We start from the raw sequence: 24074 nt of genomic DNA on the forward strand, positions 1-24074 counted from the left end.
TTGTGAAAGGAGGAAAACTGGAGAACCCGGAGAAAAACCCTCGGATTAACATAACACAGTGTTTGCCAGTTTGAGTAGTTTTTAACCTTAGCAACTGTAAATGAGCCTTTCTTTCCTACGTCAGCTTTCCAGCATGGTGCAATACTCACGAATTTAACTTGCTGTTTTACAAGCCCTGGAAGTAACGTGCTATTTGCTTGAAAGAACTTGCCAATCCTAGCAAATCGTCTTTAAAATCGACCTTGAATGTTATACATTGTACACTCAAAAATCATCAGGCAGTAAGTGTCAAATTGTTATAATGGATAAATCAAATTGAAATTTGTGAAATATTGTTGTGGAATGAACGCAAACCAGATGAAGGTTGGAGAACGTCTGTACTACACCCCACACCAGCCACCTTCTAACATACCTTCTCCTGTTCTTTTTTTAGGTTTTGTTTCTTAACTTGTTCACAAATGTGGATACCATCTGTATGCCAGTACTAAGGAGCCTGCAGCCAGTCTCCCTGGAGTTGAAGAAGTTTTCAAACAAATATCCGGAGCTTTTCTTTAAAGTAAGAGTATTTTAGCGTATTTTAAATATTTTCTTTTCTTTTGTCAAAGTGATAGGTTTGTTATGTAACGCAAACGGGCATTGTTTCTAGAAGTCTAATGTTCAAGTCATCAAATGATTAGCATAGTTTATCCCTTGCATTAGTTTCGATTTTATAAATTTAAACATGTAATAAATATATTGATTTTACTATATTGCTCCAACGAGATCAGTATTAGAATTATGGAGACTAGCAAGATACGTCAGATGTTGCAAGATGTGAACAGTTGCCTGTTTGCTTTGTGCTTGTGAAATTTTTGTTAAATTTCAAGATTTCGTTAAAAGATTTAGCAAGTGCCTTGATGGAATTGTAGAGTGTTAGTGAAATTTGGAAGTTTCAGTAAGCATAGCAAAGGAGCCATCAGCTTTAGTTACGTACTTATTTTTAAAGCGTATCGGTATGGTAGATTAAATTGCCCTTGCAGATTTCCAAGAAAGAGATAATCCTTGGTATTGAATACTCGTAAAACTAGATGTTTTTTCAGAGCGTTTATGGATTAAGCTTATTGTAAACTTATCTTGTTTGTTGGCAGATTGATTCTGAAGAGTGGAACAAGACGCAGGGACAGACTGTACTACGAACATGGGACGTGGAATCTGCACACAACTATGAGAACAACCAAGACGTTAAAATGGTAAGCAGTTGTACAGTGCCGTGAAATATACTTGTCCCCCTCAACAATGCTCTTGGTTTGGATGATTTTTTTTAAACGTTTCACTGGGCTCCGTCTTCTGCTACATCTTTTCAAAGAAGCGTAAGATGGCATGGTGACATAACGTTATAACAACCATCACTGTAATTTTAAATTGTAATTAATTAATGTTCCATTTTTGTAGTGAATTGAGAAGGTTAAAGGGCTCTTTGCTGCTCCTGTGTCTTTCAGGTTTTCAACTGTCCTGGCTGTTCTGAATTTACTGTTGATTTTGATCCACGCTGTGAAACAGAAAGGAGGTATTGTTATACTCGAACGTTTTTTAGTTTGTAAATGGATTTTATCTGACTTAGCATGTACTGGTTGGCTTTTACCATAGGAGGCGGAGCAGGGGGGCAGGGGGTGCTTAGCCCCCCACGTTTATGACGTGCCGAAAATATCACGAGCGCAGCGTAAAACTGGTTGTCTAGATATTCAGTCTCGTGAGTGAGCTCAAACATCTTCGAAACTTTCTTAGAAGTATTTGGGAAACTTCGTTTAACTTCGGAAAAGTTCCATAAAATGATCGGAAATGTTCGTATGGCCTTCGAACAACAATCGGAGAATCTTCGGAAATCTTCGGTCTAGAAACTGTCCAGAAAACAAAAAGTTGCACCAAATATATGAAAACCTGCCGAGTATTTTCAGGACAGTCTTAGCTGCCCCACGTTCCAAAACGCTCCGCCGCCTCTGTTTACTAGCTATAGTCCTGCTTTCAGCAATCTGAAAGATTTGATGAGCGTTCCATAACTTTACAAACCTTTTTTCTCTTTCTTTTTGTATAAAGTTTTGAACATTCATACATTCCAAGGTCATTGCTTTGTTTTGATTTTCCTGCAGATATGATTATTTAGAATTTACAGATTCAAATGGCAGCAAGAAACGCTTTGATCAAAAGGTCGACACTGAAAAGTGGCCAAAAGTAGGTGCAACATTCACTCATTGACGTTTGTTTCTTTGTAGTATTAATTGTTGTACATTTTTTTATCAGTCTGTCATTACGTTTGACTATGTATGGGCTTGGTTAATTGTTCTTCCATCGGTGTTTTAATTGCACTATTCATTTCAAAGCATCATTGTTGGAATTTTCTTGCAGAGCGTTGAATTTAAAGCTGGAAATCGCCTGCTTTTCAATTTTCATTCAGATGGCAGTAACAACGAATGGGGCTACAAATTTAAAGTAAGCACAATCATGAGAAACATATTTTTTGCTCCTTGAACTTTTCTCCTCTCGTTTCTTCTGATAACATGCTGTGAAAATTATACGTTATTACAATCGCAACTGTAAAACAAAAGATTCCTGTACGATGTTACCAAACAGTGTTACTTAACTTGGTATGGTGTACAGGTAACTGCAAAAGGTTCCCCAGATGTGGCTCTATCGTGGATTTTCGATCTTCAGCTTGGCATGGCTCGCCTGTTTGGTCAGCTCTGTAGCTCGGCCTTGGATAGCAGAAAAGGTAAATACAAACGACCAGTGTATCATCCCCCTTTCTTGTGGAGAGGTGTGTGCGAAAGAACTAGCGTTGTAAGATTTGGCTACGAATTACAACTTAAAAGACACAGCTTTAACCATCGCTTTTATATATTTTTCTGGTTTCTTGCGGAACTTGTGTTTCGAATGAAGCCAAAACCTGCGCTGGCTCTACAAAACTTCCTTCTACAAGTTGAGCCCCAAATATCCCGTATCTAATCGATAGCATTGATTAAGTTATGCGTCACGTGAACTAAACCGGTTAAAGTTTTTTGCTTTCTTTTTTCACTTCCGGTTTTTTCTTTTTTGTTTTCGTGGCGCCTTGCTTTAGCTAGCGTGCGACCACTTTAAAGATTGTGATTGTGTGATTGTTAATTTTAGACGTAGCGCAATGAAAATTGTCTGGTCAGAGTTCCACCAGACTGTGAAGTAGTAGGTGTCGCTTCTAAGAAATCTCAAGTTTCAGTCAGTCTGCTTTTACATTCACGGTAAAAATGTTCCTTTCTTTTTATATTTTCTCATGCTGATGCTCTAAGCCACGCCAAGCGCTTTTACTGGCATGTCACATAAACTTAATTTACTTCTTTTTTTAGCCTCCCCAACACTGTCAAATGTGGACAATGAGGAGGAAATCAAGTTACTTCAAAGTGAAATATGGACAACTCTATTTCGAGGAGGATACGTGACTGGCAAACTGCAAAGATCTCTTTCTGGTCATCATGTGAGTGATGTTGTTTCTTTTTATACTAACAGCCACTCGTAGTGAGCATTGAAAGTTCTTATTGATAAATCAGGACTACCTAGGTAGTCTTGTCTTTGAATTAGGTGACAGAATTATCACCTTAAATTGAGTGTTTGTCATTTTTGCACAGGCAACAACAGGTTCTCCAGTTGAGAGTTCTGTGAATTCGTTTTTGCATGGGATCATCAGTGGAGATAATGGGACCATAGAGGAACTCATTAAAAGGTTGGTGTCTGTTGTGCCTTTCACCAGAAATGTAAAGCTATCCCGTTGAGCAATTCATTAGGCCAAAAGTTACTTTAACTAGTGTAAATCAAGTCAGTAACATCACTAAGCCTCGGTTGCCTGTTATGAACAGGTTTAGTGAAAAGAGCAAAGACATAATAATATTTAAAAAAACTGAAGAAAATATCAGATCTGTAATTATTATGGCACGTTAGCTCTTTTGTTTATTGAATACGTTTTATTTTTTACACACGCTGTCCATCCATGCGTCCATCTGATATAAACTTATAATAACAAGGATTGTTATACCACATAACTTCAACCCACTGAGAGAAAGATAGGTCGTGCCCTTTATAATGCGCAGGTGAATTATAAACAAACTGGCACGATGATCGTAACGTTTGTTCATTGTCTCTTCAGGTGTCGTGAGAAGGCTCCTGGACCATTTATTGGAGGTCCGCTGGTAGACAAGGCTATCAACTCTGTTTTCGCTGCCCTTATTTGGCACTCGCAGGAGTTAAGGGACCAAATAGTGTTGTTTTGTAAGTAAACAGGTTCTTTGAATTAAAAATGTGAGCAAGTTAAACAATGCTGTCAAGGGGACGTAAAATCTAAAAGGGGCTAGGTCACGGGGACTTCGTAAGTTTTTAGTCTAAACTGTTCTGAAATAAGTGGTAGGCAACTTAACCCGTGAAAAACATCTTTGAACATCTTAAAGAAGTTGTAACCTTAATTTGCGGGTAGAAATCAAGCTACGGCTATAAATAACGATTTTTTTTTTTTGAAGAGGCGCGGACACAATTTGAAACGTTAGGCGTTAATTTTTCAAATTGCAATCCATTTCCATCCGAGCCATCCGCAGCCAGACTCTTGTTAACAGTTTCATTGCTCTGATATAGCAATAGTTAATAAAAATAGGTCACGGGTGATAGTATGCCGTATGGAGTGAAGGTTTCGTAGGGTTAAAATGTTAGAGGTGTTCGGAGTAATAAATGAAGGAGGGGACGGGAATATGGAGAAGAACAGAATGCTGACAGGAGACTCTCCGAGGAAGGTACAGCAGACAGGGTGACTCACATCACCAGACACTACTCCACACGCACGGAAAGCAGCGGAGACGCACCGCTCGCCGCGCCCGTGAGCCTTCGTGAAGAGAGACACCGCCGAGTGCGCAGCTGATCATGCCGCGGACGACCCAACCATCGGAGCAACAGCCAGAGAGCGCAGCGCAAAGCGCACGCAAGCATTAGACTCAAAAATGGACCGGTATGTTTAGGTTTCCTACATGTACGACACAAATATAAATTTTGGCTGTTCAAAAATCTGGTATTTATCCGCGACAAAGCCCCCTTATGGACAGTTTCCAATTATGCCTTGTGTCATTTTAATGAATAGTATGGTGAGAGTTTGCTTTTTTTTTTTTTCAGCCAACAACACTCCCCCAGAAACTGTCCCAGAAGGCGTCCAAGATGCTTATTTAACGGCGGAGTCTCTCAGACGTGGCTTGGTAAATGTTCTCAGCTAAAATTTGTTTTTCTATCCAGTAGTTTCTTTTCAGTAAGTCAGTAGGTTAAAAAGACTGAAGAACGCAAACAATCAATTATTCTGCCAGATCACACAAATAATTACAAAGTAAGAGGTAGAATACCAAAAAACGTTCAGGTTACAGCTTAGTCTTTCTGATTTTGTTATTGATGTTGCTTCATTTTAAGGTTGATCGTCGCCAGCGTCTAATTCTGCAAGCTGAAGAAGAATCTAACCAAGACAGCAACATTCCTCAGAAAACCAATCCAGATACACCAGGTATGTGTGAAGATCCTCTCATAATAATTCAAGTTAAATTTGTTTATAAGCAATATTCCATAAAACAAGCTGACAGTTTGACTTGTTTTTCATGTTTTTGGTTTTGCTTTTAGTAATCGCCTGCAAAGAAAAGGCACAGTTTCTTCTCAAGTTTGCTGGGCTGCAGAGAATCACTGAAAAAAGTTCAGAGGTACTTCCTTTCGGCGACCTTACTGAATAAAGTTGTAAAAGGACGATTATTAAAACAGCAGCTAAGAATGTTAAATTTAGTACCTTACATTCTATACAGTGACAGCTTCTTGTCAGTCATTCTGTTTTATCACGTTAACATAGGGGGGTCTTTACAGTGTGAAAAAAAAGTTTGTATCCATATCTTCATTTGGCGTTATTATAGGGAAGAGAAAACAGACGTTCTAAGTGGTTGAGCAGGAAGTCATCTTGGCAAAGATCATCTACCGAGCATAGTGGGAGTATACTATCAGGTCCGAGACAGGTGAGATAATCCACACACTGTCAAGTCTCTTCAAAGTTATTTCATTTCATCAAATATATTTTTTTGCAAAGTATTTCCTTATTTGGCTTCTGGTACAATGTGACGTCATGGTTAAACCTAACAAGTCTGGGCAATTTGGAAGCCAAAGGAGCGAGCACTTTGAACGCAAAATGCTTTCAAAAAAATTGTGTCTAAAAGTTTTAAGCTTTGAATCGTTTCATACAAAGAAAACAAGATGACAAAACATTTATGCCTTACAATCTTTCAAAGAAAATACAGGTCTTTAGTTTGTTTTTTCACGTGGACTCAACTGTTGTCACTATTGACGGTTTTATTAAATGTTATTTAATTCTTGTTATTTTCAACAGAGAACGCTGTCTCTTGAAGAAATCAGGACGATCGACAAGCATCCAGCGTTTAAACTGATTCTGGACTTTGTGACAAATGATTCTTATTCTCATGAAAGGTAACTTGGAGTTGGTTCAAATTAGTCTTCTTGTGCTGCTTACCAATTGTCTAAAAGTCAGGTGTAATGTCAATGATAAGCTGCTGGGGTGACTCAAAGTTAAACCAGAGTGTTTTAGGAATCAACCGCTGCAGCCACGAGTAGAAAATAAACCAATCATAGCTCAATTTAATGCAAACACAGGAGAACGATGTGTGGCTTCATATAAGATGGGCATTTGGTTTCAGGGACTAAACTACCTTGTAGATGCAAAGCCACTGATCTATGGCTTATGCAAAACCATTTCTATATCTTGCCACTTCTAAGTCCCTACAGGTACGACCATTTTGTCAAAATGTGTCCTAGCATGGTTTTCCAACTTTGGCAATAAAGTGACAAGATGACTAGATGTTAATAAGGTTGATTCATTACATTAAATGCTTTACGGATTGATATTATTGTTTTCTTTTTGCCTTCTAATCAAGAATCCAAGCCTTGTTACAGCAGAGAGTCAAACATGCCAACACTGTGGCCGACATTTACCTTTTTGCTGCCGAGTTTCTACGAATTTCTTCTGAAACAGATTTGGTCCAGGTAATGAGATGATCTCCTTACTAAATCTCTTTTCTCCTGTTTATACATGTTCCTTTTTGAGTCCCTTGTAGACTGACAGTAGTTGCAGATTCATCTTGGAATACCACGAGAACAACATTCTAATCTATTTCAAACCCTTCTCTCGGGCGATGGAAAAGTTGTGTTGGCAATTCCATTCGCTTACATATCATTGTAGGAACAGCTTTTAATTTCGTAGATTTACTAATCTAGTTTGTTCTTGACATCACACAGGCCCCAGCTGTGCTTTTCTTGCAGCAGTTTCTGGCATCTCAAAAGCACTTTCCAAGGTAAAATCTTTATGGTTAAAAGAATAAAACAAACATTGACAAATGTACCTTTTTTGTCGTTACTGTCAACACGTTTTCTCAATGTGCTGGTTAGTGGTAATAGATTCTTTAAGTTTCTAAATGAAGAAGTCTTTTAATTTAGTGATTGTTATTTCAGCAATCACTGTTTATATAAGAGTTTGTTGGTAATACAGTCAACTCTCGCCTTGCGGACACCCCGCTATTACGGACGCTCGATATTACGGACAAAATTCAGATCCCCGGCGAAAGTTATAGAGGTTTGACTGGAAATGACTCCCGCTATTACGGACTCTCGCTATTACGGAATTACGGACACTTTCGTGGTACCAAAAGAACAATTTTATTGTTTTGACTCTCGATAAAGCGGACACTATGAACTTCTCACATAACATAATTACGGAAAATTGCAGTGTGTTAAATAGTATTTGTCGAAACACACTTCAGAAGTCTTCTGCAATAATTATTTTTGCATCAATTGCTTCAGTAGCTGTACACCAGACTTTGCTTTTTCACTTCAGCTTGCGCCCTTTTCTTCCAGACGACTCCTTTGGAGAGATCAAACCCTCAAACCCTCGACCATTGTCATTCTCCATACCTAACGACTACTGAGTTGTTTCACGACTGTTGATAAGCTCGTCATAGCCCATATTATTTAACCTATGTTAACGCCATTTTTTTCCTCACACCCCGCTATTACGGACTCTCGCTATTACGGACACTAAACGAAGTCCCGAGCGTGTCCGCTATAACGAGAGTTGACTGTATGTTGTAAATGCTTTATTTGGCTTGTGTGTTCCAGGCATTATGCTGACAATCTCGATGGCTGTGGTTTAAATCTTGAAAGTAAAGTGCGTCGTGCTTACTATGCACTTGTCAGAAGATGTCTGGAGGGAGTCAAATCTTATCACTCACAAGCTTCAAGCCAGAGGTATAATGAAGCTAATTCAGTGAAGAAAATAAAAATTAAAAGACTCAAGATTGGAAAACCGACCGGTTAGCTCAGTTGGTAGAGCGCCGGACTACCGTGCGGGAGATCTCGGGTTCGACTCCCAGACCGGACTAACACTCAGGGTCTTAAAATAACTGACAAGAATGTGCTGGCCTTTGTAATGATATCTGCAAATGGTTAGGCATTCTAGTCTTCTCGGAAAAGGACGATAAACCGTAGGTCCCGTCTCCTGTATCTTCAGTCTTATAGCAGGGGATGTTAAAGAACCCACACACTATTCGCGCATTTGGAAGCGCATTTGAATATAAACTATGGAAAATGCATTATCATTATTCTTGTGTTGATTGTTTTGGTTAGTTGGTGTGATGTCCTTATGGACCGGACTTTACCAACTCACTTACTGGAAATGTTGGATTGTCATGTATCTTACATTTCGTATTGTCTTTCTTCGATTTTAGACCTAGTTCTGCAGCATTTGAGTGCCTGCGAGCCTTCGTCCTTCATCTTCTTGATACCGAATGGAAGGTTTGTCAATTTAGTGCCTGAGTAGTTATCTGTGTATCATATTTCACTGGAATGTTTACAATCTCCTGTATTTTTTCTTGCTAGGGATATGATCACACATTTGTTGTTGATGTGCATCTGCCCGAGTTTCTGCTCGACACAGCAAAAGGTTAGTAACTACAGTCAACTCTCGTTAAAGCGGAAACGCTCGGGGCGTCGTTTAGTGTCAGTAATAGCGGGAGTCATTTCCAGTAAAACCTTATTCGCCGGGGAACTAGATTTCGTCCGCAATAGCGGGGTGTCCGCAAGGCGAAAGTTGACTGGTATTTTGTTAGTTCGTTCATCCTTCATAAAGAGGTTAACGCTGTTGGTAGAAACTATACTTCAAAACGCAAACTCATGTTATTGGTGACAGTATGCTCCTACGTTTCTCTCCAGCGACCGTAGTGCAGCCCAATAAAGACATGAAGGACATGAATGAGCAGCAAGAACTGGATCACTATCAAGAAGGCAATGTGTGGCTGGGAGAGGCTCAGCAAGACATGGCTTGGATCCATCGCTTGCAGAGTGAAGCACAGACAGTGGACGAACGACGGGTTAGTGACCTCAAATGGAAATGGCATCATTAGCTGGTTGCTCACACGAAAAAATATTTCTATTAGACTAACCGGCTAAAATTGAATTTAGACTCAACTGTCCCAACCTTTTATATTTATACGTTTGTAAAAAAGTTTGTAAAAGTTTTACTTGGAATCCAACTTTAGAATGGGTTGCATTTGACTTGATAAATCAAAATCACAGACAGAGGTGTAAGGGTAGAGTTGACATGGCAAATATCATTCCCAGAGATTCTACTCCCACGCGCCTTAGAAATGTTTGGTTATAGCACAGGGAACCCATCGGAAGGTTGTCCAAGAGATGTCCTTTATCAATCAAAGATCTTGTGCAGGTGTAAAGTGTAATACTAATGCTCGTCCTGGAAAAGATGTAATTTTATGGCGTTTTTTTTCTTTTATTTTCGCTTATTTAAAAGATGCAATGCATAATATATTTGTGTTTTGCGGTAAAAACGCTAAAATGACAGTTTTGAACACCAATGTGAAAAGGATTGGCTATGGTAAGAAAAGTTCGGTAATTTAAAGAGAAATTGTGTAACTCCATTATGAGTAAAGATGTGCTATTATTTTAAGATCAATGACTTAACATTTTTTTTTTTTCATTTCTTGTGTTTGTGCAGCGGATGCATTTATTCGTGGCACGGTTCTCGGACATTCTTGATGTGACGATAACATGTAATGGCTGTGATATCACCCTGTCGGGCAGGAGATACCGCTGCCTTAACTGCTTGGATGTTGACTTGTGCAACACATGTTACCTGAGTGAGTAGCCCTGACAGCTAAATAGAAATCTACTTCAACTCTGAGAAGTAAAACACACATGATTAAATATTCCATATTGTCTTTGAAAGTTGTGAAATCCGTGCCAAATTCAAATTGTCACTCCCACCGGCTTGTTCTACGGAAGATTCACGTGAAGAATGACAACAGTAAAAGGGAAGTGGATTTTCCTTAGGGAAGGGGGACAGCTTACTTATTTTTGTTTCATAGGGACTTCCACGTACACATTCAGCAACAGCTTATCATAACTTTGGTGTAATTTGATGTTTGTTTGTTGTTGTTTTTTCATGAAATCAGTTAAACTTTGCTTTGCGTTTTGTTTTGTTTTTTTGTTTTTTGCGTACTAGATGGAGTGAAGCCGGATGGTCACTTGGAGAGTCATGATGTTATTGACATGAGGTCAGTAATGAATAGAAAGCCGTCTGCCAATCTTGGCAATTTTCTATGTGACTTCTTCCAAAGATACGCACCACAGAGCAAGATCAATTGATTACTCAATCTCCACCGGAAAAAAAAAATTTTCTTACTTTATCGATAGGTCTTTGAATTAAATTCAGGTGTTATTTTATTAAGTTTACCAAGTTAACCTGTAATGTTTTAAATTCACTGAATTTTATTGTCTTGAGAAATAAATCTCCTGAATTGTGCTTGTTTTCTCAAAAAACAACTTGGCTACCGACTACCACGTGTTTAACTCACAAGCCAGCTTGTACTTGTACTTGTATTCAGGTTTAAATGTGATGAGTGTCGCAGTTTTATAGTTGGTACACGCTTCCACTGCAATGAGTGTGAGGACTTTGATTTGTGCTTTGGATGTCATTCATTTGGCAAGTTCCCAGAAAGGTAAGCAGCCAGCAGAGAGTTGTTTACTTTATCAGCCTTTTAAACAAGTTCTTGTTCTGACTGAAAAAAAAAACAAGTATTCAAAACAATTGGTAATCGAATCATGATGCTTAGCAACACCCGGATAGCTTAACGTCTACGGCGATTGGGGCAATCACGAGAGCTTGGATCGCCCGTGTTTGATTCTTCTAGCTTCCCTTTCCTTCCGCTGTAAAACTGCAATAACACAAGGCTAAAATGATTGTTTTTCGTAGGTCTTTGCTCATAATAGGCGATTTGGACGATCAAATGAAAAGGCCCGATCGCGTCGATCGCCTACGATCGTCTCAGTATTTGCAAACGATCGATGCGATAGAAACGATCGGGGCGATCATATGAGAACCACCCACCATAATTAACTTACACACAACCAGCCATCTTCCAGATGTTAAATGTATGTTTATTAATATCTTTCTCCTAGACACTCTGCGTCCCACAAAGTTACTAAATTTCCTCTCAAGACAGGTGAGACAAGCCGTAGCCGTAGCTATTTTTGTTTTCAATGATAACCGATGGGAGCTGAAAAACAAAAGAAAAGTTTAAACAGTTCCCCTCACAAGGGTCCGCGTCCGCTTACAGTAAAGGTGGATTTCCACTGACGCGTAAATATTTACGTACGTAAAACGTGCGTAAAAAAAGATACGTAGGCAAATTTCCACTGTCGCGTAAAAAGTAATAAAAAGCGTTTCCTTTTTACGCGCGTTGAACGTGCGTAAATGCCCGCCATACTGAATTATCAAGTTGGTGAATAGAGTGCGTGATTGTCGGCCATATTGGAGGAGTGAAACAATAAATTGTTTTTCCTTTGGGAAATCAAAGGCTCTTCGAGCAACCTCATGGTAACTCGATGAATGAAGTGCCGATCTCAGAATTTTTTCTAAATAAGTGTCCAATAAAGTAAAGCAATCTTACTTTGCTTTATTTTTCCACGTGAGTTGTGTCATTGATGGCTCGTGCTCGCAGGGGTCGTAGCGCTATTCAGTTTTCACAACCAAAATATTTACCGGTTAGTGTATTACCTTTGATCCTTTTAAGCATTAAGTAAATTTGTTTTGTGAATATGTTTACTTTTCTGTCAGCACGTATAGCGTTATTTTTGAGCAGCGGAAAAAATTTGAGAGAAAAGATACGCCCGAACACTTCGTGTATCTGCTCGACTCAAAAAGATGAATCAAAGTCTCTTCGAGATACCGACTTTGTTGCATGAAGTATGAGTCGAAGGTTTATCCTGTGCATTGTTCTTCGAACTTATCATTACAGTTGCTTTGTAGTTTAGTTAAACAATTTCCTATCTTTGCGGAAGAAATGCAGCCATATAATTTTGTTAAAAATTGGCTCGTCCGCGCCGGGTATTTATACACATATTCCTCAACATTACACAAACTAGTTGTACCTATCGGTAAGTGCCAACGAGCGAAATACTCATGTTTGTTCATAAGAACAGATATTGAATGGTTTTTGATAGAACTATATTTGAAATGTCCAAAATATGGTAAATTGTATTTTAGGTAATATGCGAAAAAAGTGCTATTTCTCTGGTGTTAATAAACGACACAGGCTTGATAGCCTGCGTAGCAGGCGCCGTAGTTTCCAGCGCGTGTATTCTAGCGATCGCGCACTCTTTTTAAACACACTAAAAAACGTACACATATGTCTGCTACGCAGGCTACGGGTTTGACAGATTGATAACTCTTGACAAATCTTTAAATTCTTTTCAACATTAAAATGTCACAAAATGAAGGCAATAATTAACTATTAAATGAGGTTTAATCACTGTTTGTTAAATACAACACGCGATGGTTAAAATGTTTCCGTCCACAATATTGATAGTTGCATTTCAAGAACTTCTTATAAATCAAATCCCAAAATCAAAACTGCTAAGATGCTTTTTTAAAAATAATTTTCAGTAATCAGAGACAGTAATGCACGGGTCAGATTTCAGTCTCGCATGCGAAGTGTCATGTTCAGTTACGCAAAACTTGAAAAATTTGAACAGAAAACAAAACTTGAACGGTCAGGATTATTTGGAGGCAAAATTTTTATTCAAGTTAACATTACATTTGCCGTTAGAAGCAAAAAACTTTTGACTTTCTTGTGTGTATGACATGCAGTAATTTTAGTGAGCGTCGCTTTGTATTGATGTTATTCCTACGCGGAGCGAAAATGCGTGCCAAATAAAATATAAACGGTATTTGATTTGGAATGAATCATCGGTCAAACAATTACTATAAACACAACCAACATTAAAAGGAAGCATTTACCCGACTTCAGCATTCTCATAAGTCAAGAAAACTCTATTTGAAGTCAACAGTCCGCTTTTGATTTTCATGTCTCTCTTCGATCGTAAATCAAAGGACTCCAAAGTCGAAAGATTATTTCATCGTTTTGAAGACCTTGATGTTCATTTTTTCGGCGGTCGAATATTCTGTAGGGTATTCTCTTTCGATTTATAATTCCCTAAAGGTGTATTTATCGGTAAAGGGATGACTGACCACATTGAAAATTTTAACAGCGAGCCGCGTGGACGCCATTTTGGTCATTTGCTCTCTAGCAAGGAGTGAGAGACTGGGAACCAGTTGGGAAGAACAATACAACCCAAATATGGGGTTTACTTACACCCAAATATGGTCAAAAAAAGTCCCTTACGCAGAACTTAAGATTTTTTCTGCCTATACACTCATACGCACACGGCTCTATGATTCTGCCGCCTCGACAGCCTCGCCTCTTGGCTCGGCTGTCTCGTTGGCAATAAACAGTGCAAATTTCACCGAGATCTGACAATTCTATACTTTAAAATTGCAAGGACCTTTCGAGGCAGTCGATTACGGCAGCGAAATTAGCAAATGAAACAACAAAATATGCGTTCGACGCTTTGTTTTCGCAACGAAAAAGCCGACGAAAAAAAATACGGATATTTCCGACTACTGTCGGAGAAAACTGCGCATATAATTGCGGCGTAAACAAATCGATACACTCAAGCTGCGTTTTGTCTAGGCTCTGCGAGGGTCGGATATCAAGACAGTATCTTCGTGGGCTTAAGAAGGATTAAACAAAAGCCATATATACAGTGAATGCTTTCGAATTATATTTGAAGATGAAATACGAAAGAATTTTGCTGTCTTTGACTGTAATTCCACTCGAACTGCGTCGATACGATGGCATGTTGTAAAGCCGATGCATGCAACATTGCTGTCAACGGGAGGTCACGCCCCTAACGACCTAGGCTGATGACGAAATAGAATGGCGCTTGTGGCGACCAAATTTGGCCTAATTTTTAACCGCTCTTAAGCTAAAAGAAGGCCCCATCTCTTGCATTTGTTTTAACTTCAAAAATATCTTTGAAAAGAGCGAGTTTTTTTGGTATGGTTTATTTTTGACGTTTGTAATTTTTAAAACGATGTAAGTGCTAGTGATTATTTATTCGTGTTTTAGCGTTAGTTACGCATTCCATTGTTTGTGCAACGCTTTTTATATATCGCCTTTCAGACACACGTGCGTTGAGATAAGAAAGCTGACATGTCACTTTTAAAATTGTTATATAACGTTTGTAAATGTGACAAGTCACGTTTTTTCCACGAGATCGCAAGTGATCACCCACAGCTGAAAGTAATCCCTTGAGAAATTAAAACAGTCCCTTGAGAAATTAAAAAAATCCCTTGAGAGTTTACAAGAATGTGAAATTTTCCCTAACATAACTGTTATTCTCCTACTTTCGCTTGTAAACAAGCAAAAAAGTCGAAAAACGGATGACGTGACACGAGGTGACGTGACGCGAAACAAAAACGTGCCGTGGATGTTATGTTGACTAAAACACGTCACAAGGCGAGCGTAATAATTTTTTATAACAGTTTAAGCGTAACTATATGTAGTTCATAGCGCGAATTCCGTATTTTATCACAAAAATATTTAAGTGTAACCTTTGATCCTTTTTAGCATTAAGTAAATTTGTTTTGTTAATATGTTAACTTTTCTGCCAGCACGTATAGCGTTATTTTTAGCAGCGAATAAAATTTGAGAGAAAGATGCGCGTTTCTGCACGACTCAAAAAGATCAAGAACGGATGACGTGACACGAAGATGATGTGACGCGAAACAAAAACGTGCATGAATGTTGTTTTCACTAAAGCGCGTCTTTGAATGTTTTCTTACGTGAATGGGTCATTGATAGCCTATGCTCTGAGGCTTCGTTGAGCGAATTCTATTCTCTTTTATCACCAGAGGATAAGTGTAAGTGATCCTCTTTCGATTTGTTTTGTAAAATTCAATTTAGTTCCCTGAAAGAGAGAGGCCCTGGAACGAGGTTGAAGAATAATTTGTTTCTGATTGACATGTGCTGAATGCGTTTAAAGGACCTTTCTGTCAGCACGTTTCTCGTTTAATGATGAATTAATTGCGGTTTGATATCAGAATCCAGTGAGTGAGTGAGTGAGTGAGTGTTCGAGTGAGAAAATGCGGCCCATAACATAACCTCATTACCATTCGGTAATAAAAATCATTAACATTTTTATGCAAATATCTTGTTGTTTGACTCTTCCAACATGGCTGCCAGGAAACATTTTGTACCACACGCTAGAAAAAGAAATGCGTGAATATGACCAAGAGGCATTTTATAAATACTTCCGAAAGACACCATCAAGTAAAAGAAGATTTGAGGCGACCTTCCCGGATTCCCGGTTCAAAGCCTACGTGACCTGACGCCAGGCGTTTTCTTTCACTACTGCGTTCGTGTAATTTGGTTCTGTAGCCAGTTCTATAGATTATTTCTTGAAATGTTAAGACTTTCTCGATGAGAAGTATTTCTACGTCTGAATGTTTTCCCAAGTAAATCGATGGGCGATTTAAAACAAAATGGTTTTCCACATGGTAAGTGGTGTCATGTGACGAAATCCAAAAGTATGATTGGGTAAATCGTTGCGTAACCGCAGACAGCCGCGAAAAAAGTTGAACTCGGTTCAACTTTTTTCAAAACCCCCAAAATCGCTACGCGCGTAAACGTGCGCGTCACGTGCGTAAATACCTGGAAAAAAACGTGGCATTGGAAATTGGACAACGTAAATTCGACGCACGTAATCGCGCGCGTAAAATTTCATTTTACGTACGTTTATAATTTTTACGCGCGTTAACGTGCGTAAACAAAAACGCGACAGTGGAAATCCACCTTAATGTGAAAATACGTAGTTTATATGGGAATTCAAACTGGGTTTTGTGAAGGTGGTCGTAAGTAGAGCTACCATCAGTAGAAAAATACTGTTGGTTTATAATTTTCGACATTTATCGGTCTTGCAAGTATATAATTATTTTAACGTGTTCAAGGTTTAATTTAGACATCCTGATCAATCCAGTAAATGAATAACTGTCTTAACGTGTTTAAGGTTCACTTCTAGACACGACAACCAATGATCCTACGAGTCGTGTTCAGATGTACACACATCATCATGCCTGGCTTCAGTTCGCTGCTTTGGCTCTTGCACTGGCTAATTCCATCAATGAACCAAACAAGTCTGGTAATTTTTTGCTTATTCTTACATTACATTTATTCGTTTATTTTTTCATTTCTGAATGGTAGGCTTTCCGAGATTACTCTGTAATAGGGAAAAATAAATGGGAATTTTTGGTGAGGAAAAGAGGAATGACGGGGTTGATAGGATTAAACTTTTTCCTGGTATTATGGTTACTGCTGTGTGCCCTGCACTTGTACAAGGTATTGAGTCTGTAATTATACTAACCGTTTTTATCATCGATAGTCTTTGGCGCCGACTACCTGCGCACCGCTGGACATCTTCACATGGACTGCCTTGGCCTGGTCACCAAATGTTTAAGCCACGCCTCCTGTAAACCAGATACAGGTAGGTGAATGTTATGGCGGAAACTGCCCCTCCAATCCTGCCCCTCCCCACCTCCCCTCCCCCCCCCCCTCCATCCACTAGTTAAAAAAAAACGTTAAAGGGAAGAATGTCCGGGGAATGTTCATTCGGCTGTGAGCATTCTCACTGAGTCGTAAGACTTCTGTGTTGTTAATTGCTCTGTTATCATAGGCTCTTAGTTTAAAATGCTACTTAGTCTACTCTATACAAGTTAGATGTTTGTACTAAGTCTCAGTTAGTAAAAACCTTCCTGAAATCACTATTGTGGATAACTGCTGAATGATTTTTCAGCTGCCACTGGAGCAGAAGGTGGAGTGTCCTCTGGGGAGGCACTTGCCTCAACTAGTGCGGCTCCTGAGACAATTCCTGAGGGTGACAGTACAGAGGAAACTAAAGGAGAGGCTGCTGCCACACCAGATAGGGAGACGAACATATCAGAAGGAGCTGAACAGGAACCCAAAGACGCTCAGGAAACAGCTACAGAAGAAGGAAAAGTTTGTGAAGAAACCACTGCACAGACGGACAAAGAAACAAAGGAAGTAGAGGAGCCTAGCAAAGATGCAAGCAAAGATGAGGCTAAAACTGAAGAATCGTCGTCAGAAAGTAAAGTTGACGGGACTGATAAACAGGAAGAAACTAAAGTACAGAGCCCTGAAGATATTGAGAAACTGTTTGCCAGCAAAACGCAGGAAAGACTTTTAGGACTTCTTGGAGCGATTCTTCCACAGGACTCCAAGGTACAACTTAACAAGTCATGTATTGAATTCAGCTTAGAGATGGGGACCATAAGCTTTTTTCTGTTGGCATCCAGTTTCAAACAGTTGATTTAGCCTGCAGTGTTTTGCAATGAATTTGCTTTGCAGCAAAACATATTTTCATTGTGCTATTTGTGTATGAAGAGGAAAACTTACTTCGACTAATTGTCCTCCAACGGCTGTTAGAATAGCGAGAGTCTATATTATAGTAACGGACAAAAAAAAAAACGTGTTTCAAACTCTTCGACTCTTGTAGCATCTTTTCCCAATTTATTACGCTTTTGACGTTGTATATTTTTCTTTCATCATAGATCAGTCACTGGACAACATACTGCTCTGGAATTGAAGAATTCATATCGGACAAATTCCTGCCTTCCTTGTTTAAGATTATTAGGTACGGGAAAATGTAAATTTATCTCAACAAGTAGACAGAGACGGTTGTACTGACATTGTCGTGTTGTTTAAACAGGAATGGAGATACTGATGACAAAACAAAAAGTCTTGCTCTTGGTGTTCTTGGCAAATTTCTGCAGTGTACGAGTCCTGTTGTAAGTTTTATGTTCATTTAATTTGACGTTTTCAGATGTGCTTAGTTTGGACCTGACGGATGAGTGAACTTATAATCCCATAATGATCCTTGTTCTTGTTTGATTGATTGTCCCCTCCTTGCCGTTTTCTACCTTTTGGAAACCATTATTTTTAATAAGATTGCTTTTGATTCCAAGGTGAATTTTTGTCTGTGTATTTTTATTAATCCCAGGAGAAACCAAAAATGCCACTCAAATGAGAATTACATTTTCGTATGTCTCGTGTGACTTTATTTGTAGAGTAAACTCTCAGAAAAATCTTGCATACGTCCTTTGGAGACTTGTTAACGATACGATTGGCTTCATGATTCCTTACTCTCTTCAGGTTTCTGATCGCGGTGTTGCTCCATATTACACATCACCTGTCAAAACAGAGAGTGAGAGCAGCAGCGATGAAGAGATATCATCTGGAAAGGCAACTGTTGAGTTCCTCTTTCAACTAGGAGCAGAATACTTGGCAAGGTTAGTGATAACTAAGGATACTCTCTCATCTCGTGTCAGGATCGAGATCCATGGCTGCAACAGTCATTGGCGATGTTGTCTCTGTAATATTTCCCTTGTTCGATGGCACCATTACAATTTGTGCGATGTGCGAGGGGAAGGGGGTATAAACGTTGTTTCTACTAATATGTGTTAACGGCCTTACTCACATGCCGCAAGACGTCTAAGAGGGTACCATGAGTTGGTTGCATCAGCTCACTGCATATGTGTGCAAGATAGCATACAGGCGCCGTCGCCCTAAAATGCTGTTCAAAGTGCCTCTTAGCTATTTTGCAAATTTTTTTATGTGTCTAGACGTTAGAAAAATAATAATAATAATAATAATTTATTTCTAGTGCATTACATTAAAAATCTCAATGCCCTTACAAGTAAAAATATTTAAAATTACAATAGGATAAAAATACTAAATTCTTAAAATCTAAAGTTCATTAAAAGTCTGTAGTACTTTAGGAAATAAACGAAGGGCAGCTCAAAACGTGGATTTTCATTTTGAATAAAAGTGAAACTAATATTTCTTTGCTGCTTTTTGGTTACAGATCAGATCTGAACGCGTCTTCAGGCATGGCGTCCACATTACAACAACTGGCCAGCTCATGTCAGTGGCAACCCAGTATAGCAGAGCATGTAGGACTGTGTCTAGAACGCTTGGCTCAGCCAGCCGAGGTATTCTTAACTTGCCCTTGTATTTCCTGCCGAAGGGACAGGACAATTTTCCCCTTTAACATTCTGTTTTATATCTTTCTATACCTCACTGTTGTTGTCATGTATGTTCTTCTTGCAGAATGTAGACTTGAGTGCAGTATTTGGGCTTCTTGTTTTTGCGAGGTTTCCTGACGTAAGTATAGCTTGCCTGCATGACAATAGAACAAGGTGTTGATCGTGAGTGAATGAGTGTGTGCTTTTCAGTAGAGCAGGACTGGAAACTAGTTTGGTCGATTTGTTTGGCCTCGTTTCCAGAATGCAATGTAACCAAGCGTTTCACGTGACACGTGCCTAGGTGTGATAAGTGTTGGTTATTTTCAGGTTGTTCGGATGGGGTCTGTAGCGGAAATGAAGGATCTTAGCGGTGAAAAACGGAGAGTTGTGGTTTTCAAGAATTACCCTGACAAAGGATCTGTCACTGTTGTTGATGTCAAGTCACGCAAGAGGAAAACGGTAACGAACTCCTCCTATTTTTAAGTTCTCAGCAAACTCTTATACCATTGTTTTACGTGGCCAAAAGGTTGATAAGTCCCAAAAACTTGTCTTGTTTGACAGGTCAAGGAACACCTTCTTGAAGAATCTCCAGCGCTGAGTGAAACATTCAAGACTTCAAGATTTTCGGTTCTTCTAGACATTGTTGTAAAAATTATTCAACTTCTAAAAGATAGTAAGTACCAGTGTCAGTCACACCGCTTGATAAAGATTGTGTTTCTTTTTTCTTTTCTTTTCCTTTCTTTTTTTACATTGGCGGAACTCTTTAGTTGCAATGTGTCCAACCAATCGCAGCAAAGTTTTTGCCGTGGGAGCCGATTAAGTGTAAAATGCTAACGGACAGAATATCTTATGTTTCTAACAGAAAAGACAGTACCAGTGGAAAGAATGTGGGTTCTGTATCTTGCACTGAAGGGGCTCCTTGGCAACATCAAGGTATTGTGCAAGTGTTGATACAAGTGTGATTTTGCATGTCTCGCATATCTCCTTACCCTGCTAATTCATGAAAGATGCAACTGAGGTAGGGTCGGGGGAGGGGGGGGGGGGGGGGGGGAGAAAGGGGTGGGGGAGGGGGGAAAAAAATAGGGGGGGAGGGGGGGGCCCACCCCCCCCCCCCCCCCCCCCCCCCCCCGGGGGGGGGCAAAAAGGAGTACGTGTTCGCACGCTATATAACAAGCAATAGATGAGGTGTAAGACAGCTTCAGCTCTTGTGATCCTTGTAGACCTGTTTATCAGTCGGTTGTGCTACAGGCTGTGATGCCAGAGCAAACGCGTTTTTTTTAGCATTAAGCTAAAGGATAAGTTCATTCCTCGTATAAGTTGTGCTGATGCTGTTTTTTTCCTTTCAGGCTAATTCAAGTTTGAGTAGTAATTCAGAGATGGTATCAAGTGGCATTGTGTCACTGCTCGTCAACATTGCTTGCCAAGGAACTGCATTTAGCAATCAGTGGATCTTACGAGATTTAGAGGGAGTACCACTCTGAACTTTTCTTTCCTATGTGTTTTGTATTTTAGTTTATTTCTTTGTGACCTGTCCACCTGCACTCGCGAACGGGACCTTAATATTATAAAGAGGGGTTCTTTGAACTTTGTAACGTCAGCTTAACATCTTGCTTAGCAACAGCCATAATCTTGTTTAATACTGCTGGTTCGCTTGACTTGCGATTATTATTTATGTTTATTTATTTATTAATTTATTTATCTTTGTAAACAGGTTTTGTCTCTCAAACTTTACAAGTCCGAGCAGCCATCTTCGGCAGCTGCCGCTAAACCTACTGACAAGGACGAGAGCAAAGCAGAAGAGAAAGCCACACAGGAGTCTGGAGCTACAGCTAGTGCCACCGCTACATCGGCGGAGGAGGTTGCTACAGGGAAAAAAGATGAAGGAGGACATGATCCGCTTGATGGGCTTGATGATATCACTAAGACGTGCTTTGAGGTTTGTACATTGGGAATGTTTATATTCCGAGGGCTGTGGGAGAACTATGATAGATGTTAATGATATCTGGCTGTCGCTATTTACATTTGTATAAGCTAAGCATCGTTTTTGTTGAATTGTGCGTTATTTTCCATTCTGTTTAGACTATCCACGAGGCAATGAACGTTCCTTGTTCAGTGTTGAGAGCAATCTTTGAGAATGTTGAACACGATCAGAGCCGACTGTTGGTGGAAGTGCAGAGAGGGTAAGTATCTTGTTAATTCAGAACCAAGTCAGATTTCAAAGAGAAACAGGTACGTGGTGGAGACGCTAAGAGTTGTCAACACCAAATCACAAACTGCTGAAGCTTTTCAATTCTACTCCTCTCCACCCCTGCTCCATGGCGTTAGCTTTCAACTGCCATAAGGATGGGTGCACTCAATAGATTGTAAACGGAAAAGTTGCTGTTGGCACGTATCAAACGTTCAGGCATGATCATAATTTCGCTGATTTACAATTAATCCGCTGGTGTAGGCTTGTCTATATGTTTTGCAGACTGGCTTGTCTTATAGTTATTGATTTATTTCAGATTTGATGGAGCATCTTTTCAAGTAACTGATGAGATCAAAGAACAAGCTAAGAAATGGTAATTAAACTTGTGTACTTTATTGATGTTTAGAGGTATTATTAAAAAAACCAAAAGCTAAGTGTATGATGAAGTTTTATATAAAGTTGTTCTGTTCCTCATTTGTTTGACTTTCCTTTTTGTTTGTTTAAATTTGTCCGTTTTATGTTATAATTTTCTTTTCTAAATTTTCCCTTTCCTTTCTCCAGGGAAGCTGTTGCTGAAAAAGCTGAACTTGGAAGACCCACGTGCCCTGCAGTAGATGTCGGAGTCGTTCGTTACACTACTAACGAGATATTACCACAGAACGTTCAAGCCAAACAAGAAGAAAGCGAAATGGCTCAGAAACTGATTCCTTCACTCAGTGATGCAGAAATAGAAGAGGTAGGCTCAGCTGTGTGATTACATTGTCACTAGTTGTAGAAGTCGTGTGTTAGTTATTTTGTTGAAATCATTGTGACATTATAAATTATCTATATCACGTTACCGGGTGTCAAACTGGCATGAGATAGGCCCGTTGTGCTTGTCGCGCGCGCTGGGTTTACACTTGTGAAGTGATAATATCATTTTGCAACAAGTGTTTTATAGTGTTGTTGTAATTGACTTTTGTTGTGTTTCAGACTCGTGAGAAGCAAGCCCGCACTAAATCAGCCGAGCTTCTAAAGAAGGAACTAGAAAATGAGGAAAACCTGGGATCCACGGAATATCTTACTAAAGTAAGGAGCTTCGACTGCTTTGATTGCTTTTGCTTGTAGCTTGTTGTAGCTTGCTTAGTCAACGGTCTAAATGATATTAAAACACTAAGAAAGAAAACAAAGTAGAGGACAATTTTACGTTTTGGTCACGCACTATCGTTACTGGCACAGAAATTCGTCTGCCTTGTCACGCAATACTTCTCTGTGTCATGCAATCTCTCCTTCTCAGTGTTGAAAAGATGGCGTGACGAGCCAAAGAATGTCGACCAAAGAGGTTGGCAAAGACAAGTTCAAACAAGTTTGTTTATAACACTCTGAAAAGTAACAACCGCCCTTGTTCGTATTGCTTCTTTGTTATTTTTTCACTTTTTAAGCCTCCATTATTATTTTTTCCATCCTTACCTCTGATGTTTGTTGTTTTGATCTCGCTTCAGATTAATCTAGCGTTGTCTGTTATCTACTCGCGGCATTTGATAGCCCTTCTGCTGGGAAATTGGCCAGAAGGTCGTATGATCACCTCTGAACTGTTGGACAACAGCGATGAAGTACAACTGATTGGATTGCTTGACATTTTACAAAGACTGGAGAATAAGGAACTGTTTGAAAAGGTTAGTAACACATACTCGCAACACCAAATTATACCCCAAATTTCTAACTCGTTGGTGTGTATACCAAATCACTTTTACTGTTCATTTCAATGCGGCTGAAAAATTATCATTCGTTAACATCCTTCACACTTTCTTTTTCCACCACATGTGCTGACCTCAAGACAAATATACTGTATCCCCGTGTATTTCTGTCCGCCCTTCTTAGCTAGTCATGGACATTCCCGACATTCAAAAGATTGTGGCTGATCCTTAGAAGGTTCTCGCGTTCTAAATAAAAGAAACCTCTCATTTACATCTGGACGCCGTTTTTACATTATTGCCGAAGAAGGTTACACTCCCATTTTATAATATCTTTTATCAGTGACAACAAAATTTTAGTTTAAAGCTATGAGTCACGGAAAAGTTTTGTAACTGATTAGTAATTATTAAAGTTATTTACTGTTGGCTGTCGTTGTTTGTGATATCAGGTGGTGAGTTCAGTTGTACGGTATGGAGACCCTAAGCTGGTTCATCCGCTGTCCCTTGCTGCTGCTCACTGTATGGGTGAAGTGACGCTATCAACAGAGACAAGGGAGTCGGCTCATAAATATCCTAATGACACCGTCGACAAGGCAAGTGTTTGAGACCCTAAAACAAGGAGTGCTCATTTTGTGTTTTGTGCATGGTACATACAGTACAGGTCCTAACAAAGTACTGGTATTTTTAC

At 39.4% G+C, this 24074-nt stretch overlaps 1 protein-coding gene across 3 annotated transcripts in view; it reads left to right on the forward strand.

Moving 5' to 3' along the window:
• LOC144631639 (zinc finger ZZ-type and EF-hand domain-containing protein 1-like) overlaps nucleotides 1-24074 on the forward strand; it is a 54447-nt gene that overhangs the window by 25808 nt on the left and 4565 nt on the right. For 2 of the 3 annotated variants that reach the window (XM_078490120.1, XM_078490121.1), the window contains exons 35-77: nucleotides 434-556; nucleotides 1128-1229; nucleotides 1479-1546; nucleotides 2127-2208; nucleotides 2383-2466; nucleotides 2635-2746; nucleotides 3354-3481; nucleotides 3633-3727; nucleotides 4148-4269; nucleotides 5155-5234; nucleotides 5440-5530; nucleotides 5644-5720; nucleotides 5925-6023; nucleotides 6392-6489; nucleotides 6954-7062; nucleotides 7315-7370; nucleotides 8191-8319; nucleotides 8799-8865; nucleotides 8950-9013; nucleotides 9283-9440; nucleotides 10082-10223; nucleotides 10589-10640; nucleotides 10971-11084; nucleotides 11545-11588; nucleotides 16495-16626; nucleotides 16867-16968; nucleotides 17278-17723; nucleotides 18053-18135; nucleotides 18211-18289; nucleotides 18654-18790; nucleotides 19366-19492; nucleotides 19611-19664; nucleotides 19853-19984; nucleotides 20087-20198; nucleotides 20388-20458; nucleotides 20872-20989; nucleotides 21235-21461; nucleotides 21605-21705; nucleotides 22030-22086; nucleotides 22275-22449; nucleotides 22686-22781; nucleotides 23195-23368; nucleotides 23836-23979. In XM_078490120.1, the coding sequence (XP_078346246.1) occupies nucleotides 434-556; nucleotides 1128-1229; nucleotides 1479-1546; nucleotides 2127-2208; nucleotides 2383-2466; nucleotides 2635-2746; nucleotides 3354-3481; nucleotides 3633-3727; nucleotides 4148-4269; nucleotides 5155-5234; nucleotides 5440-5530; nucleotides 5644-5720; nucleotides 5925-6023; nucleotides 6392-6489; nucleotides 6954-7062; nucleotides 7315-7370; nucleotides 8191-8319; nucleotides 8799-8865; nucleotides 8950-9013; nucleotides 9283-9440; nucleotides 10082-10223; nucleotides 10589-10640; nucleotides 10971-11084; nucleotides 11545-11588; nucleotides 16495-16626; nucleotides 16867-16968; nucleotides 17278-17723; nucleotides 18053-18135; nucleotides 18211-18289; nucleotides 18654-18790; nucleotides 19366-19492; nucleotides 19611-19664; nucleotides 19853-19984; nucleotides 20087-20198; nucleotides 20388-20458; nucleotides 20872-20989; nucleotides 21235-21461; nucleotides 21605-21705; nucleotides 22030-22086; nucleotides 22275-22449; nucleotides 22686-22781; nucleotides 23195-23368; nucleotides 23836-23979 (4863 nt within the window). The remainder of the gene's footprint in view (nucleotides 1-433; nucleotides 557-1127; nucleotides 1230-1478; nucleotides 1547-2126; nucleotides 2209-2382; nucleotides 2467-2634; nucleotides 2747-3353; nucleotides 3482-3632; nucleotides 3728-4147; nucleotides 4270-5154; nucleotides 5235-5439; nucleotides 5531-5643; nucleotides 5721-5924; nucleotides 6024-6391; nucleotides 6490-6953; nucleotides 7063-7314; nucleotides 7371-8190; nucleotides 8320-8798; nucleotides 8866-8949; nucleotides 9014-9282; nucleotides 9441-10081; nucleotides 10224-10588; nucleotides 10641-10970; nucleotides 11085-11544; nucleotides 11589-16494; nucleotides 16627-16866; nucleotides 16969-17277; nucleotides 17724-18052; nucleotides 18136-18210; nucleotides 18290-18653; nucleotides 18791-19365; nucleotides 19493-19610; nucleotides 19665-19852; nucleotides 19985-20086; nucleotides 20199-20387; nucleotides 20459-20871; nucleotides 20990-21234; nucleotides 21462-21604; nucleotides 21706-22029; nucleotides 22087-22274; nucleotides 22450-22685; nucleotides 22782-23194; nucleotides 23369-23835; nucleotides 23980-24074) is intronic. The other variant, XM_078490122.1, reaches the window with a different exon arrangement.

The sequence above is a fragment of the Oculina patagonica genome, chromosome 12, assembly GCF_052425735.1.
Source record: "Oculina patagonica isolate OP01 chromosome 12, crgOcupat, whole genome shotgun sequence".
Lineage (NCBI taxonomy): Eukaryota > Metazoa > Cnidaria > Anthozoa > Scleractinia > Oculinidae > Oculina > Oculina patagonica.